Here is a 19,597-nt window from a genome sequence, read left to right on the forward strand (position 1 = left end):
GCTGATGTGACAGGTTTTCCATCACTAACTTTAAAAAAAAACAAACTGTGGAATTATTTTAAAATAAATGATGGAACTCTTTTTAACAATACTGAAAACACTGACAGAAATTTAAAGATTGGTTCTATATATTTGGGCAAATTGGGATCTAGTCTGACTCTGTGGCAACGGATTTTTTTTTTTTTTTTATAAATGACAAATTATTAGCCTATTTGTCCACATGTAAAAAAGTCACTTTATTGTGTTTAGGACCACCTACAATAGAGCGTAATATTCTTTCCTTGTGTTTTAGGAAATCCTTTAAGCAAACAAAAAAGTCAGCTAATCACTGTTATCAAATCAAATCACTACGTACTGCACATAATGAAGCACCGCTTTTTAAATTACATATAGTTAGGGCGCTCGTCTCCGAGAATAGCACAATGTCTTTGTTGTGCCAGCAAGCAATGGAGGTCAAAGCAAAGTCATTTATCTCTGCTGAGTTGGAAATTAACTTCTGCCTCCGAGCAATTCGACCTAGTAAGAACCCTGCTATGCTGCTGGCCTCTCAGGCAACATGTGTGTGGCAAAAATAGCCTGTTAGAGAGTGCAGAAGTGCAGCAGATTAACATCACATTGTTGATACGACACACATTACCAGGGACAACAGGAAGATCTTGCAGGAATTTAAGTTGCAGGATGAAGATATAAAAGGACAAGAAATCAACAAATGTGACTGAGTTATAATAATGATTCCTGTTTGCTTAAGAAACATCATGGGGCAATAAAGTTTCAGGAAACCATATGTATATAGAAAATAATGCCATTTTTTTTACCAAGTTCCATTGCAGTAATGTAAATTAGACTTGGCAGTGTTTACTATAAGCAATAAAGGTTCATCATAATGACTGGAATAAACAAATGTAAAAGCCTGAAAAGTGATATGCACTGTGAAAACTGTTACCACCATTAGGAGCAAATCTGTCAGAGACGTGATACAGTTGGAGGTCGAAGAAACACCCACGCAGCAGAATCAGTCAAAATAAGATGTTCTCTCAAGAGAACAAATGCATTTCTAACTATACTGCTGAGCTTTGAGATCTAGTTGTAATAAGTTACAGCCATGTAAACAAATATCCCTCAGTAATTGAATTTCTCATCATATTTGAATGAGCAAACATTTCATCTGCTGTGAAACAACACAACACAGCCTATGAATAAAACTGGTTTACAGCAACAAACTGCACATAAAATTGACATTTTGCAGTCATTTTTGTTATTTAAATTAATTTAAAAACAGATCAGTTGATTGGAATCAAGAGCCCCAGATTAGACTGCAAGGATCAAAACTTCCTAACGGTGGAAACTGCCGTATTTAAAATGCTAACATCTACAGTCTTTCAGGTGTTTGGTGTCTCAAGAGCTCTTTAAGGACTTCAGAAAAAAAAGACTGTGGATACTTGTGAGTTTGGCAAAGGATCTGAATTCGACATATTGAAATATTGGATAAAAGTCATTCTACTGTGAGAAAAATTATCTCTATACAGCTGCTAGTTTGTCCCTGATCTGCTGCTCTGGCAAATCTAAGAAGTCTTCAAGAATTCCAAAACTTCACCTCAAGATCTGCAGGTAATGACTGCAGCTGTTGATGTCCGAACCAGGAAGCAGGATTTGAGGTCATCAAGACAACTTCAAGTTTAACGTTGGATTTTTAGGACTACAACAGTGTTCACTTCTTAGTGGAGTTATGTTTGAGATCACAGATCAGCATGTATTAAAAAACACCTACTAACCAGTCAGTTCCTATGGAAAATGGTGCCACCATTCATGGAAGAGCTCCATGTGCAGATAGTCAGTATTTTGTGGAGTTGCCACCAATTTAAAAGCAATTTCTTTGTTACTCCACCAAGGAACTGCAGAGTTATGTGACAATTGGCATATGTTTGTCTGTTTGTCCTTCTGTGCGCAACATTACTGAAAAACAGACTAACGGATTTGGATGAAACTTTCAGGGAAGGTCAGAAATGACACAAGGACCAAGTGATTAGATTTTGGTAGTGATGCGGATTATAGTCTGGATCCACGGATTTATTAAAGATTTCTGCATCATTGCGAAACAGCAGCACGGCGTCACCGTAACTATGACAACAAGTGAAGACTATGTCAGCTGCCTGTATCCTACGACAAATCAACCATAGCAGACTTATTGGGACTTGTCTGTCTGAAATCATACAAGGAACAATTAATTAAATTGTGGGGGTGCTTCCGAGTCCCATCAATTCCCGAGGCCTGCTACATATTTAGGTCATGTGATTCGGTATCCTCACATAACGCTCCCAAAACTGTTTCCCATTGCAAAGGTTGTAATTAAAAAGAAAACCCTAAAACTCCCTGTAAATGAGATTGAATGTAATATTACAGTATTTATCTTCCACACATCACCATGAAAATAGTTCGATTTCTACCGCCTGAGTATTAATTCTTTAATACTATTGAAATGATTTGTCTGTTTTAAATTGCATACAAGGAAAGTATTTGTATTTGAAATGCTGTTGTTTTTGTAGTTTCTGCGCTGCCTCAAGGACTGAGCAGCTCGTAGTCCCTGTTTCAACTTGAAGTTCTCCATCATATCAAAGAGCAGCGTCCGTCTGAAAGCTGAAGGTGAACTGAAAGTGGACCTTTCAACAGGATAATGATCTGGAAAGCACCAGAAAATCCACCGAGGAACAGCTCAGAAAGAACAAACAGAGGGTTTGGAGTCAAAGCTCAGATCTGAATCTCATTTCAAATCATTATTTTTTCACATCACTCCGTGTTTCCCTCAAGTTCAGAGGGGCTCAAATTGTGTGAATGAGCACAATTTAGTGCAGACGATTCAGCTATTAACTCTGCAAACACATAAGTAAAATGTGCATTTAGACAGCTATATCTTTTCCTCCGTTACATAACTATATACTGTGCATATAAGAGGAAAGTGCTGCTTCTAAAGATATCTCAGAAAAGCCAAGACAGCAGTTCTGGCTTTTGAAAAAAAAAAAAAAAAGAGAGAGAAAAATCAATACATAAAGTACGTCTGTGGTTTCCTATTAAGCTTTAAAAAGAGGCACGAAAATAAAAACTCAAAAACTGCTTTCAGAAATCAGAAAATTATAAAAATACACAGGGGGATTTCACACCCCCTATTTTCTGAATAACTTATCGAAGAAACACAGAATTTTTCTCATCATAGATCGAAGAAAAGCTGGATTAAAATGGAGATTCTCTGTTTTTACTAGTGTGCAGGTGGAAAAACGCCACTATGATAGATTTCTATACTTATGTTTATATGTATATTTTTCTATTTTAGATTCTATTTTGGTACATTGGATGTATGCAAGTCAATGTATATCACTTACATGATAGTTTATTGTTTTCTTTTTTACATTCTGGTACATTGCTCACTGTCTACACTGAATTTTTCTATGATACATACACTCTACAAAATCTTAAGACCAGGGGTCAAAAGTGTTTTGTGCTGGTGGATCGTAACCAGGTTGTAAGTAGAGCTTCAAAATGAAAGAAGAAACTGGAGCAAGAGACAAAAAAACAGAGTAACTACATGTAAACTCAAACAGGCTGTTCATTAGCTGATCAAAAGTTTAAGGTTACGGCTTTTAAAAGGCAGAATCTGTGCAAAAACCAGGCTTTCATGTCATTTTCTTTCAGGTAATCACACTGTCATGACCTCCTAATGGAAAAAGCAAAAAGGCTTTCTGTCTTTGGATGTGGCAGTATTGTTGAGTTGCACAAGCAAGACCTCTCACAACGCTCCACAACTGCCAAGGTTGGACACATTAATAACGGTCATTTTGAATTTCTTAAATGATCCTGAGGGTTATGGGACAAAAAAGTCAAGTGCTCGACCCCAAAATACTTTCCCTGCACTGAGCCGGAGGGTCCAACAGTTTGTCCATGAAGACACAAGCGGATCCTCGACCCAAATTAAGGCCCTTAACAATGCTGACTGCAGCCCAATAGCCATAAGATCTGCAAAAGAAATCTTAAAAGGCCACGTCTCATCCCACACTACAGACTTGCCCGTTTGAACTTTGCAAGGACCACCAAACACGGAACATTGAAAGGTGGAAGAAAATCTGATGGTTTCCAACATTACTGGCATGGCAAAGAGATCTCACTGGAGATGTTTTCTAGGTGGCACGGTGGAGGAGGCTCAACGATGATCTGCGGTTCTTTTTCCTTCAGTGGAACAATGGAGCTTTAGGTTGCGCAGGGACATCAAAGGGCAGCTGGCTATGTGGAGATGTTGCATCAAGCATCCCATCATGACTGAGGGCCTCGTCTATGTGGTTACGACTGGGCCTTTCAGCAGGACAACGCTGCAGTTCACAATGCTGCCATGATGAAGGACGTCCAGCAGAATAACGGCACTCTTCTGGACCATCCTGCATCTTCCCCTGATCTAAATCACATTGAGAAAGTCAACCAGTAGAGCTACTGGGATGCCCAATGGTCTTAAGCTTTTGTTTAGCTGATGAGAAGTCTGTTGAAGTTTAAATGCAATTTTAAATACTTGCCCTACTCTCTGTTTTATGTCACCTGCTCCTGTTTCTTCCTTATACATTTTGAAGCTCTACTTACAACACGGTTACAATCCCCCAACACAAAATGTGAATACCTGAAATTTTTTCCCCCCGTCTTAAGATTTTGTTCAGAAATGTATTACACACATAAGACTGGAGTATATTTTAGCGCCTATGTGAATAGCTTTTGTGCCAGAAATGTTTTATATTCAGTGTCAGATGTTGGCTTTTGACTGTAATTGCAGCAGGGTCAAGAAATTTTAATCTGTCTATAAAGGTATAAATGTAGTCAACAGCGTAACTTAGCTTGAGTGTTAAGCTAAAGAGCAAACCTTTTTAATATCTCAATTTAAAGCTGTAGTTTTTAAATTATACTTAAAAAAATATCTTCCCACCTTCTTCAGTTCATATTTGCAAGCATGTGTCCAACACCTTGACACCAAACCACCTACATAAAACAACCAATATCTTAAATAATATCCCTAAAGCCAAAGCAAAGTCTAACAAGAACAAACTGAACGACAACAAAAACAAAATCCAACTGGTTTCAGTTCGTATTTTTCTTAATTTCCTTTTCTTGTTTGTGCTTTAAAGCTACCACTAGTTCAAAAGTGGAGCCAATAAAGTAAAAATTGTTAATTTTAAACAGTTATACACTAACACACACATAGTCTCATATACTTAGATGGATAGGGTGTGAAATAACCTGTTAATTATGTTCTAATTACAAATGAGGATACACTTCTCAGTGAAGTTCACCTGGAAAAAAACAAGTTTTAAGAGCTTACAAGCAGGGCTTTGACATCAGAAAGTTGCAGCTTTAAGAGTTGTGGTGGCTTTTTGTCTCTTCATCCACACATAAGCCTGAAGAGATCAATTTTCTGAGCTCTGCTTTTCTGTTTTTTTCTTTTTTCTCGCATGGCCTCAGAGATTCTGTCAGAGGAGATAATTGTTGTCTTCCATACACTGGTGTTAGCTGTAGGGACTCACCTGCAAAAGTACATGCAATGCAGTGCAGAGAAATCAATGCAGCCGCGCTAATTGGTCTCTCAGCAGGGAGGCGGCAAACCAATGCAACTCACACCCCATTCTACCAGCTCGAGATGATGAAAAGCAAAAATTGAATGTGACACACAAGACTGTGTGCCTCTTAATTAACCATAAAAAAGGTGTTCTGCAAATATAATACATTTAGATTTCACTTCTTCTTCTCTCGGCTTTAAATCAAATTCAGCAGTGGGTGGCTGTGTAGGGTATATTCACCGTGAATAAACATTTTCTACATTTTTAGCCATATATTCTATTTGGCTACAGTATGCCGGGATGATATGCAATTATATCCAGCGACTAACTGGCAGAGCAACAACTCAACTGCATGTAATTCCTAAAGTTTAAATTACAGTGTTGTAGGTAACGCTGAGTAACTTTTAAACAAAAGTTTACAAATGTGACATGACCTCTAACCTTTTCATGAGTGATTACAATTGACTACAGCTGGTGACTCCTCTGAACTATTTGGCCACAATAACCAGAGATATTTTTGGAGGAGAGAATTTGAGGCTTTTATCTCCAAGAACACTATACCCACCTACAAGCATGGTGGTGGCAGTATTATACTCTGGGGCTGTAAATGGAATAAAGAAGAAGGCAGACTACTTCCACATACTTCAAGAAAACAGAAAATCGTCAGCCAGAAGGTTGATCTTGGAGATCAAAAGAGATCACATCAAAAGTGGTAAAGAAATGGTTAAATCTAGGCAGAATGAAGGTTTTAGACTGATCTCTTCAAAGTCCTGGCTTAAACCCCATCAAGAACCTCTGGACTTTGATGAAGAGGTCAAAAAAAAAAAAATCTCGCTAATTTGCTGCACCAATTCTGTGAAGAAGAGTGCTCAAAGATAGAAATAGATTTTTTAAAGCTTGTAGACAGCTACTGAAAGCACCTAGCTGAGGTGAAAATGGCCAAAGGGCATTTAACCAAATATTAGCACTGAAGTATGCAAAGCAGATTTTGTCATATTTCCTCAAAGACCTCAGCTGAATTGATGAAAGAAACAAAAAGCATGATTGTTGTTTTTATAACAAAGACTCATGTGTTTTCATGAGTCCATCATAGGAGTCACTGGAAACTCAAGGCTGCCATGATATACATGGTCTTGTAAACTTGGGTTTACAATTGTATATGACACTGACTGCACATAATTAGTGTCTATTTGAAGGTTTAAGCAGCTAGCAAACAACCAAGAAATTGCCCGACACCCTTCCTTTCCCAGAATCTAAAGAAAAACCAGTAAAATGAGTTGCTGTTGGCTGCCTTTGTGCTTCCACTGTATGTTGGCTTCTGTGGCTGGGATTGTTTCTCTCTCTCTCAGACTCTGAATCAGCAGGTCCCTTCGGTAAACAAGGCAGAGTGATTGTTGGATTTGCATATTCCTGAATAAATTATATTGCATTTCTGCGATAAGCAGTGCACTAGTGTTTGGTAGCTTTTCCTCCTCCTTCCCTGCCTCCTCTCCTCTTTCTACACCATTCACGCATGCTGCCACAAATTAACCCTGATCATGAGGGACCACGGCAAAGTGAGAAAGCACTGCTCAAAATTCATGTTTTCGGCGGTAGGAAATCCATGCCATTGGCCCCTAGTGGGGCCTGGACTGCCAACTACGTGGATGGTTAATCAGGCCTGATAATGATGCATGCTCATGTCCGCCACCAAGGACAAGGATGGCAGCAATGGTGGGAGATGGAGGGTAGAAAGCCTGGGAGGAGAGGAGGTGGAGATTAAAGAGACTGGAGCTTCAGCTAAAGATGGAGGTGGAGAGGACTCAGTCTGTGAAGGAATTCGCTGGATGAGGTTATTTAATGTGGGTGTAAATTGATAGTTGGTGTGTGAAGCCAAACAGGCATATGGACATGTGAGCATATTCACACAACTGTGTCTGATGGGGCTGAGGGATGAGGTTCTTAATATGAACACATCTACACACTGTAACCCCTTTTTAATTACAGCCCTGGCATTGCTAAAGAAGCAGCCATGAGAGGGGAAAAAATCCTCCATTAAAACCGCATGTAGGCCTCAGCCTCCCCCCCCCATCAGTTCAGCTGATGACTGCCTTTTTCCCCCCCTCGCTTCCTTCGGAGAATTGGGCTGGTGGTATTTTGGCTGCGAAAAGGAAACCGTCGGACGGCAGGGGCATGAATATTCCAAATGACTAATGTTGCACATGCTTATTTTTGACATATCTGGCTTCCGCAGGGAAATAAAACACTTCTAATGCAGGGGGACCATCTGTTATCTGTTGCTGGTGTTTCAGAGCAGGCGGATTCGCTGCACAAACACACACACTCGGGCGTACGAACGCACACATGTATATACAGGAACGAGCGCAGACACATTCTCACGCAGCGGGAGGCGAACGTGGATGGCGAGACACACGCATGTACCAACAGCAGAATCCGGTGGGAGCAACAGACAGCCTCTAAACTCCCGTACAAATTGAACGCTGCTCTTCTTTTTTTTTTTTTAAATTCGGTGTGTTTGTCAAACGCGCCGTAAATCTCGCGGCTGCAGGTGACGGGGAATGCACACACTTTTTATGCTAGCCATAAATACTCGGGGCCTGTCTCCTCGCGGCAGCTGGAGCAGGATAATATGCCGGCGGTGCAAAGGGGGGGGAACAAACTGGCTGCTTGAAAAACAAAAAAGAAAAACAGCATCTACATATGTATTCTGCCTTAGATTTGTAGGAAACTATGGCCACAGGAAGAGGTGCAGGAGGTAAACAAAGCTCTCCCATGCATGGATAATCTGTTTGGTATTTTCAGACAATAGCCGAGCTTCTGGGTACACTGAAGCAATAACAATGTTTTGGACAGCTCGATTTGCTGCAGAACTGTCCTTTCAGTGCCTCTACTGGAACATTTTCACAGTAAAATTATGTTTATGAAAACGATATCAGCCGTAAAGTGTAATATATGCGCTCAGACGAATCTACTGCAACAACAGTCGACTTCTTAAAGGCACACCGCTTTTTTCTTTTTGCAAACAAAGCTCAATAACGCACATTTGAACATTGCTCTGCAGCACTACAGAGAATATTCCTATTATTGAAGATAACTGGAGAAATTTGCATTGTTACAGTAGTGTTTATATTTTTTTACATCAGCAGAAAAGTAATAAACAAACAAGAAATATACATGAGTAGTGTTAATTAATAAATGCCATAAATCGCCTTTCTTCTACTACATAAAGAGTCGACTTCTTAAAGGTAAAATGCACATTTTTTTGTAAATAAAGCTGAACAAAACATACTGTACCTCTGCTCTATAGTGCAGCTAGTGTTCAAAACCTCTTAAAACAGCTAAAAAATGAATGAAAACACAGAGAATTTTCCGAATACAGAAGATAATTGGAAAAAATTTGCAGAGTTGCAGCAGCAAAGGGGACAAATGATGGGACATCAGCAGAAAAATAAAAAATAAACAAGTAATACATGTCAGTCCTGCTGATATTGTTGAACAGTTACTTAAAAGAAACTGCTATTTATATTATTAACTTCCTTAAAATGCAATTGATAGTTTAGTTAAAGCCACTATGAACGGAATTTGTACATTTTTGATTTTGTCACCATGTGCTTTCAATATACAATGACACCGACATTAACATCACTATCGGTTGATAAAAGCTTTAAAATGAAATATATACTGTATGTCGGCCAAAAATGAGCACTAACAGGCTAAAACATTAGTTTTTTTTTGGATGTGTTACATGAAAATAAGCATGGTGAGCTTTACTTTAGATTAAATAAGATTAGACTAAACTTTATTGTCACTACACAGGAACAAAACATACAGTTTAGCTGCTAACCAGAACCTAAAATACATATAGTGAGAGTAACACTATAAAAAGTGTATGCAAGATAAATGAATATTCAATCTGTAGAAGTAGTTTGCATCTAAGTAGTTTTCTTATTTTTCGGCATCATTGTGTACAGAGGAGGCTTAATTCCACCACAAGACAGAAAAAAAATATTGTATCGTCAAACAACCAAAATCAGTTGGAAAATATCAACATATCTGCAAAAACCTGATATCGTGCGTCACAATTTTTGCCTTTTCAGAAAAAATACACACCAAAACTTCAGCAAAGTGAGATTTGTAACTGCTTAGGAGACAAAATAAAAATATTATTTACTACAACTGGAAACTGAAAAAGAAAACAATTTCTACAAAACTATTTGTTCTGGTGTGTTCTGAGAACTTTGGCTGAATTGAGCCAGATGTTTGCAGAAATCAATTCTGGCTTGCGTGAATGTAAAACTGGTCTTAACGTTTGCTCTACACATTTAAAGTGAATCATTAAACTCGAATAAGAGCAGCTGCTACTACGAAATCAAAAGACTCTCTTTATATCGGGACTATGTAGCATTGCAGGTAAGAATAAAGGCAGCTAGCAAAGCGATAAAGAACATTTTCATTTCATTTGTAGGATTGTATCATTCTAAAAAACCTACTTGATTATCCTCTCCTTTAGATGAACCAGGTTTTACCCTAACAGGCCTCGTGTTGTTCCGTCATCAGACTATAATTTCGGGGAAGCAGCACAATTTCTCTAAACACAGTGCAATTACACGCACATTATAGTTGACCCATCATGGATACCTTTCTAAAACCATATAAAACACCCAAACCGCTCGACTGAAAGCAAATTTGCGACACAATCAAGAGATGAATTTGATTTTACAGCCTCATAATGTGCCCAGATCTTGTCGTGACTAAGAAAAGAGAGTTGCGAGGACAGTGGCGAGGTTTCATAACTTACCTTTGTCAGCTGCCTCTAAGTGAGGATCATCACTGCCTGGTGTGTCTTTGATCTACAAGACATAATGGAAGCAGAGACGGAGAGAAAACAAGGTCAGAGATCTGTGCGCTTAAAGACCTTGGGCATCACCTGCATTATAATGTATAAAGCAGCAACATAGCAGAGCGTGTACGTGAGAAAACGATTTTAAAAGATCATCTCAGCTCAAGACCATGACTCTAATATGCACCTCCCTGCAGACACCGGAGACACTTGATGTTTCAGAAATACAAGGCTCCTTTCCGCGCTCTCCGACGCTCCCAGGAGCCTTTGAGAGACAGTTTAATGATGAAAGACAACATGCCTGGATGCTACTGTTCTGTTTCGGGCCGCAGGGGAAAAGCCGACAAAGCCAAAACAATTTGAGGTCTTTAATTTGTTTTAAAGACGCCATATTCCGGATCCTCACACAGTGGAAGGTTTGAGGGGTTGATAATCACCAAACACGCTACTGCTGATATCAAAATATTGATGTTTAATTGCTGGGAAGCTACCTGAGGTTAGAAAAAAGTGCGTTCAATCGTGTTACATTCTGCTGCTGATGCTTGTAGGCATTCGGTATGAAGAGAACAATAAAACATGGTGCAAAATTTGCGTTCTTTCTGTGGCAGTCATGACGCCGAGGAGGACTGAATGTGACAAGATTCCCACATATGGGACAGAGGAAATATGGGTCTGATTTGATGACATGCTGCATGCTGTCATTTCTCTTTTTTCCCTTCACTGGAACCCAGTCTGTAAACTCAACTGTGCAAAGTGAGAGGCGTCGCCAAATGCAATGTGACTCACCAACCTCAGAGGAGAACAAAAACCTGCCTAAGATCACTGTGACATCTCATGCAGTATTTGCAGTTTGGGATTTTTTTTTTTCCTTTTTTTTGACAGATTGGACTGAATACAAATGTGAGAATTGTCATGCAAAAAAACTAAGAAAAATAATGAAAAATAAACCTTAAAGAAAACATGTCACTGATTTTCTCTGTCTGACAAACGTTTTAAAGAAACAGCACAAAAATGCTTTCTTCGTGAAGTTTTGTGAGCTCAGGTTAGACATCTGCAAGGGGGATTAATTTTGAATTCTGTGTTTTTTTTCGAGTTATTCTTTCTACCATCCAGGTTACAGTGACCTTGTTTATGAAACGAAAAAGACTACATCATAAATCAATCTAGAGCTACAAAAATAAACATTTACTAAAGAAATAATGCTAAGAAAAAATGATCCACCGCTCTTTTCAAGGATTTAGACGCAAGTAGGGCTAATGTGCAATGTGCAATATATGAGAAATATAAACAAATTTACCTCAGGAACAATAGTATAATAGTATATTGTACTGCATTGTGAAAGTCTGTGGACACACAAATGGGAAAATAAACTAAATGTACTTATTGCAAAGAAAAAAATGTTGTTGAACTGCGTCAATTGCCAAAAGGTGGTGGCAGATATCTTCAGAAAGAAATGTTAATCAGCTACAGTTTGTCTTTACATTGATAGAAAAACATAATGCAGTGGTCCTCAACAAATATTTGCAATTTACTTGTAACCAATGTACCAAAACAATACATTTACATTTCTTTATACAGCAAGTGAGAAGAATTAAAAAATCAAAAAGAAAGAGTGCCAGTGATCCCCCATTGATTGTTCAGTTGCAATTCTAACCAATCTAACCAATTAAAATTAGGCAGAAGGCAGAAAACAAAGAAGGTTAGCTGTAGCACCTGCTTGTACCACCAGGGGAGCATCTTAATGTTTAATATCGTATGAGTTTGAGCAGGTGGTCACTCAGGCTACAGTGGTTCCTCGGTTTATGACGTCCTCGACCTATGGCGTTTTGTCGTTATGTCAGAACTGGTTACGTGGAATTAGTTGGAGAGTGGAGGGGACAAATCTGTCGTAACGCAACGCTATGAGGCAGTCTTGTTTACAATCACCGGTTGCATACCATCTTGGACTGTGCTACATTTGCTAACTTTTTGCCCTTCATTATGGCTCCCAAGTGTCAGACTCTTCTGATGGCAGTGCTTCGAAAAAAGGAAAGTCATCTCCATGGAAGTGAAATTAGATAATAAATGCTCGGAACGTGACTTTCCCGAAGAACTGATCGATATTGTGACGCACGTAACGGCTTTGTTTGCATTTTGGCTGGAGTTCCAGCTTACGGCGAAAACTGACTTATGTCGATCCATAGGAATTTCTATGCCTATGGATCGATTCCTAACCCTAACCCTCTGATGTAAGTGGAGGACTCCCTTACTGGCAATTCTTGCTGGTAAATAGAGAGCATTGCAGGGATTTAGCTAGCAAAGGGGCCCCATGACAAAGACTTCTATGGCATTTAATGTCTCCCAACTAAAACGCCTGAATCTAATCAGTTGATTCTTGTGTCATTTCTGACCTTTCCTGACAATTTCATCCAAATCCATTGGTCCGTTTTTGAGTAATGTTGCAAACAGACAGACAAACATGTTCCTTGGTGGAGTAACAAGCTATTGTTAAACTGTAGATGTCTAATCTGACATAAAAGCTAGGAATATATCCATTTGCTTGACTCTTCCTCCATTTCTGACGTGAAATATGTTATTTTTAACACTGTTTTTAGTCAACTATTTAAAAAAACACACAGATTCACCGTGGAGTCACAAATAACTAAAGCCTCCTCTTGGCAATAGTGAAGGCCTGCCTGGCCACAATAGCCCCAACAAGACAGAGCCTCCTGCGTGTATTGTTGCACTACGAGAGGCAGAAATAATGGAAGCATCACTTCAAGCGCCGTCCTCTCAGTCTACCTTTTCTCTCCAGTTCTTGTTTGTGTCTGAGAGAAACGAGACACTGGCAGAGTAAACCCCTTCAAGCAGCCAAATACGCTGCTCTCAGAAATCAGCCGGCACAAGAAAACAGAGGCTCTCTCTTGAAAACTGTCTGCCTTTGAAGGATCTTTATTCTCCGTTTCCCCTCAGCTGCCTCAGACTCGTGTAGCTGCTTAGACATACAATAGCTGCACCGCGGGTATTTGTCCACCGAGAGCCGAGGCCCGGTAAATGAAAAGAGGGGCACACATACCCAGGAAGCGGCTAATTAATTGACAAGCAGACATTTCTGAATTTATAATCATCAAACAGACTTCATTTTGTTCCCCCACCGCCATCCTCGCCAACCCGGCTTCCCAGGCGACTTACTTAAGAGACTTATCTTATAAATACAGCCCTAATCAAAATAAATGACTAAAAGCTCTAAGGGAGTTGAAGGCTATATGCATTTACATCAGAGGAACTGATGCAATTTAAACAGCCGCCTGTGCACCAATGACTTAAGGTTCAAATCACAGAGAATCCAAACTTATGTAATGCTTCCAGTGTGTGTGTTTTTTTTAATGTTTTGTTGTTGTTGCTCAGTTTGGCAGACCTATATTCATGACAGCCAAGTAGGAGAGACACAGCCTCCTTCTTCTCTATGTGTGTGTTGTATTGAATTCCCACAGCAGCATGCTCGCCTGGTGCGTGTGTCACATTTTACAGAAATTTTCTCAATATTTAATGTGACACATGCTTTTTTGTCTGTTCAAGTGTGTGTTTTCTTGCATCTGTGTGGTAAAACGGTCTTACAGCAAATGTTTGCTGCTTAATATTCATCCTCCCGGTTTATAAACTCAGACATTTCTCGTCAGAAATAAATAAAAAAGCCTCGGTTATAGCTGCTCAGGCTAAGGAGAAGCGTAGTGATGGATGGATCGTCCAAGTTTCACCTTAGTTTTGATTGATATGTTGCTGCCACCGAGACCAATACGACAGATTGCACAGACTGCCGAGCCACAACTCAGAGTGCATAAACGTCCAACAGCTCTTCTGGTAATTTAAAGGAAAGCTGTTAGAGAAATTTAACACACAGGCTTCAGCTGCACCAAAGTCACATTTAGGGTATATGTGAAGGTTGAAGAGTTTTATGACAAAACTTGTATCTCTGCTGAGTTTAATGGTAAATGCGGCAGCAGCACGACGTTTCCAGAACTCGTCACAACACTAGCTAATGCAAACTGAAGTAGACTGCAGTATTTGAGGAAACCTGTACAAAGTGTAGCTTTTGGGAGATCGATGTGGATCCTGCATGTGGAATTCAAGATTTAGCAGGATCAGTCCTCATAAAGTTACCAGTAAAATAGGTTGTTTTTGTTGCTATTCCAAAAACAAGAGGAGTATCTGGCAAATAAAGTTTACAGAAAAACAACTTCCATTTCCAAATGATTCCAAATTGACAGTTAGCAAAACTGGGCATGCAGCATCACATCTGAACATCTGCCTTGGAACTGATGATAAATCAATAGTCTATGGTAGTGGTGATCAACACTGCAGATCACATTTAGTTTGGCTCAACAAGCGATATAAACTGATTTCAGTACAAAATGCTGCAGTTTTAAATGCTGATATGACCACTCCTTGATGCTTCAGAATCAAATGAAAGAAACTTATGGCTTAATGAACATTTTGTTAAGCATGCAGCTCAGTTTAATGACAACTGCACTGTTTCACCAACGTAACAAAGGTCCGTCCCTCCATCCATTCTGTTTAACTCGGCCATGATTGAGGATCTGATGCTGGCAGCGTTTAAGAGCAGATCAAGGCAGCTCAGACATTGTGCGTGGTGGCATCTGAGAGTCGGCATGGAGCCTCTGCCAGAGGTAAAATAATGACGGATGGCTGGTGAGGAAAAAGCGCCACATATTTTCGGCCTCAGGCTGGGCAGCTGCGAGAAACTTCTTCCTTCTTATCCCCCGGTTTCCTTCTTCTCCCCTCAAACCTCTGCAGCACTGTTCAAACAGAGGACAAAGACGCCCTGAGTGGTTTCTCCTTTTCCAATCCCATAAATGGCTGCCGGCGCTTCCCTCTTCTGTATCTCCAGCTCACAGCGAGGAGGATCGACGGAGTGAGTCATAACGAGTCCATCTTTTGATTCATTTTAATGGCACTAATAGAATCTTATTCTGTCTGTTTTATATGTAACCGTACTTTATTTCTGCATTACTTTTGAAGCTGAGAAGGATGAAAACTGTAACTTCAGCTGTACATTCTGCATCTTTTACTGTACGAGTTGTGTCTCTAGATGGAAAAACAGCTGTGAATGGCACAGTACAGTTAAACGGCTGCTGTGAATGAACGCTGCATTTTTTAGATGTTAGTAAAAGTAGAGGCTTTAGCTTGTTTAAGCAGCATACAAGACTTTGAAAACATTTAGTGTTACAGTGCAAAAAAAAAGACCACAAGAACGGCAGAACTGGTGAAAATAACAGCAAATAACTGTTAATGACATTTTTAGCTGACCAAACTGAAGAATTTTAATTTCATACTTGAAATAAATATACTATTTGTAATAGTACTGGATTTTTTTCTTAATTGTGTATGATATGGACTTAAATTTGTCCACAATAACGTAAAATTTACCCTCAATCACCTCAGCCTTGTCAAAAATGCCCCAAACTAGTCCAAGGACGCCAGTAGAAAAAACATTTCAAAAATGGTGGAATACAGTGAAAATAATGACAAATATCCCTCAATATAGATTTTCTTTGTTTAAATACAGTAAAAATGTGTAATTTTATGGTCAAACATTGTAAAAGAATACATTATTATTGATAAAAATAACATTTTTGATAAGGATAGTATTTAGAGTTTTGTTATGGTAAAAATGCAATTGAACACTTTTGTGTTATCGTTAAACTGGGGAAATCTGCAAAATCATATCAAAATTATTACCTTATTCAATCTTTAATTATTCTTAAGTAAACTTTGTGGTAACTGTTAGAAAACAGAAAACCAAATAAGTGCATAAACTTTTTAGTTTTTAAAAAAAAAGATAATTCCTTTTTTAAAAAACAAACAAACATCTTCTTGTTGATTCATACAATAATTCATACAAACACAAAAGTTGGCAAAAGCAGCTCAGATAAGTTTCTGTTTGAGCTTAGAAGCAGTTAATTGCATAATGTAGTGCTATAAATGCTGCAGCCTGTGAAAAAAAAGCAGATTTGTATCCGTATGTTGGCATTTTAGCCACTAGTATCAGATGGATCAGCAGAAGTTGTGCAGTCGGACTAAGATTTAAAGAAGCAGCTAAATGATGAGCAGCTCTGCTGAAGGGCCTGTAGTCTGTGACAGAAGGAAAAGGAGGCTGAAAGCAACGTCAGACCAAAAAGAAAGACTGTCGCCTAGCGGACGACAACATATGGGCCTGTCAGGCGTCATCGCGTGCCACTTTCTGAGCTCGACACGCTGAAACTGAGGCAATATACCCCATGAAATATTCACTAAAGTTGTCTTTGCCTAAAAAGAGAGTGGTAAGAGAAGAGGGGGAGACGGATGGAGAGTCCCCTAAATGCTCTGGATGTCAGGTTTGCTTAGGCCTCTTTACAGCAGGGACACCAGCAGGGGTCCATTAAATGTTCACACAAATGCACCTCAAAGCCCCCCCATCCCAAAAATACTCTAATTCTGCTTGACATATCCAAACCACGCTGCTGCTGAAGACAGTTCTGTATTTTCATTGTTGACGTCTGATGGGAACGTAGCATATTGTCAAAACACGTACAGTCGACGTTGTTATTGTGGGTAAATTACAGGCCGTGAATTCACTGGGACGCACTTTCACATTTAAACTTCACCGCTGTGTATTTACTGCCATTCTAAACCAATGATATCTATTTGCAAATACCACCAACTTTCAACAGTGAGCGTGCCAATCTGACTGCCTTTTGTGCTGATAAGAAAATTATGGATGTGTTCATTCACACTCAGAAATCTAGAGAATGGAGAAAGTCAAACCCTTGTACTGTAATCTATTATACAGTAACCAACTTTTCATGTAAATTACAATTATATCACTGAAAAGACTTCTTGTTTTTAAATAAATATAGTTAATATGTAAATTAATTTGACTTTTTTTTCCCCCCATTTTTTGCTCGCAGGGGTCCTGCTGGAAGACACCAAAAATGTTCCTGTTTTAATCTTAAATTTGGCGGAAGGGAATTGAAATATGTCCAAAATAACTCAAAGTTAGTCTTAAATGACATAAACCTTGTCCAAAATAACTCCAAGTTTGTTATAAATGACTTCAAATTTGTCCAGAATAACTCAAAGTCCATGATAAATGACATGAAACATGTCCAAAATAAGTCAAGATTTGTACAAAACAACATAAAACATGTCCAAAAGAACTCAAATTCGGTCCAAAATGGCCTAAACCTTGTCCAAAACAACTCAATATTTCTTCTAAATTACTTAAATCTTGTCTATAACCACTCAAAATAGGTCCCAAGTGACTTAAAATTTGTCCAAAATAACTCAAAATTATTACTACATAACTTTAAACTTGTCCAAAATAACAAAAAATTGGAATAGTACATCAAAATAAGATGTAAAGAAACAAGTATACATAAAAACAAAATAAATCAAATGTCCCCATCTGCTTGAATGTTATTTCGTCCAGCAGCTTCCCTGTGACACAGTAATATTAGCCCTATTGAAATTAGAGAAAGAGGTGAATAATTAGCTGCTGATTAGGCTGCAAAAGAGGTTTGATAATTCATTAGTGTCGTCGTGATCTTTGTGTTTGTGTCCGTTGCCAGGATGTGCATTATGTTGTGACGTTAGCGTGGCAGCGTGGAATGAAACCAGCCATTAGCCGCTGCAGCTACAGTTGACGGCTAATTCAGTCCAGTCTCTTTGTTTCTGCATGAAAAGGTCAGAACGGTCTTAATCCTTTTATTACACCTTTTCCCTGATCTGGAGTTTTAATTTGGACATCTCAAGAAAACTAGAAGGCCAGTGCTAAATAGAATTGAACTGAGCATTTTAGCGAAAATAGCAACTAACATCCATAGCATTGAAACACAAGTAAAAGCTTTTGTGTACCACAAACTGTGATATTATTTCAGTTTTTATTTTTTTAGATGGTTTTGCTTGATTCTAAACAATATTTGAGTTAAGACATCTTCTAATGAAAATATGTTCAACCAACAAACTACAGAAAGTTAGCAGAATTAGCTTTTCTTCTTCAAACAAAAGTATTTTTAATATAATAGATGTAAACTAACTCCTAGCTAACTCAGCTGCTAGAGCAATTACTGTTTATTGTGTGCTGTCCCAGCATAAAATTAAATTAAATAATTACCGCTTATTTAATGCCTGGTATAATGTGGCATAATGACAAATTTTTAAGTTGATTCGTCATAAAAGAATTAAGTTGTTCCAACTAGTATTTCTGCATAATTTAGACAAATATGTTCGTGTCCTGTACTTGTATACCATAAATTTGAAGTTTTACAGTGCAGAATGAAAAAAGCTTCATCTGATTCCTCAGGATGTTTTTAATTCAGATATTTTCTGGTTTAAACTATCAGCGCAATCGTTAGACTTCACAACTAAGGTAACAAAGTGCTGTTAGTTCTGAAACTTTACGTCACTCATTGTCGTAATAATAGCAAATTTTTAAATAATACCTAACTCTGATTGTGTCAGCAGCAGAATCTGGCTGTGAACTTCTTCAATAATCCTGAAATAGTCAAATAAAAGGCAGTTTTTGGCGATTCTAAAAAAGTTCACACCCAACAGCTAACAATACCAGTGACTCCATTTTGAGTTCGTATGTATTTCAATGGTGTTTTCATGAAAGGACGGGGGACAGGAGTTTTCCTTATAATTCACAGTCTATGATGGAGCAACACTGAGATAAGGCAGGCGGATGGTGAAATCTAATCTGAACCTCAATGTTTTTTTGTCTATGGAAATGACTAGCTTCTTATCGGCGGAGCGGGTTATTTGAGCAGATTCTCGCTTTGGCTTAGCGAAGGGACTCAATCACTGCTGCCCAGCGATAGGCCTCACTTTGGTCCTCTCATCTTTTTATCTGGAAGAGCGGAAATGAAAGGATGCTATCTGGTACTTTCCACGTCCTCGGTTCAGGAGATGAAGAGCAGCGGACATTTTCTTTTAAGGCTTTAGCTGTCAGATGAAAACATGTGGTTTATAAACCTGTGCTCACTGAGAAATATGCTAGCAGTTTACAGGCTCAGGGAAAAAAAAGGAGGGTGTTATGAGGTCATTTGCGTTGTGACAGCTACATTTACAACCCTGAAGTAATCAAGGCTTTGCATATTTCAGTTAAAGGAACACGATTTTTCCTCATTTTACGCTT

The 19,597-nt window shown here is 38.7% G+C and overlaps 1 protein-coding gene across 2 annotated transcripts in view; it reads right to left on the reverse strand.

Annotated features, from left to right (window-relative positions):
* The window catches only part of LOC110949534 (glucosidase 2 subunit beta-like), a 155,506-nt gene that overhangs the window by 84,638 nt on the left and 51,271 nt on the right, over nt 1-19,597 (reverse strand). For both annotated transcript variants that reach the window (XM_022191649.2, XM_022191648.2), the window contains exon 10: nt 10,381-10,432. In XM_022191649.2, coding sequence (XP_022047341.1) covers nt 10,381-10,432 — 52 coding nt within the window. The remainder of the gene's footprint in view (nt 1-10,380; nt 10,433-19,597) is intronic.

Source organism: Acanthochromis polyacanthus, chromosome 23, assembly GCF_021347895.1.
Source record: "Acanthochromis polyacanthus isolate Apoly-LR-REF ecotype Palm Island chromosome 23, KAUST_Apoly_ChrSc, whole genome shotgun sequence".
Taxonomy (NCBI): domain Eukaryota; kingdom Metazoa; phylum Chordata; class Actinopteri; family Pomacentridae; genus Acanthochromis; species Acanthochromis polyacanthus.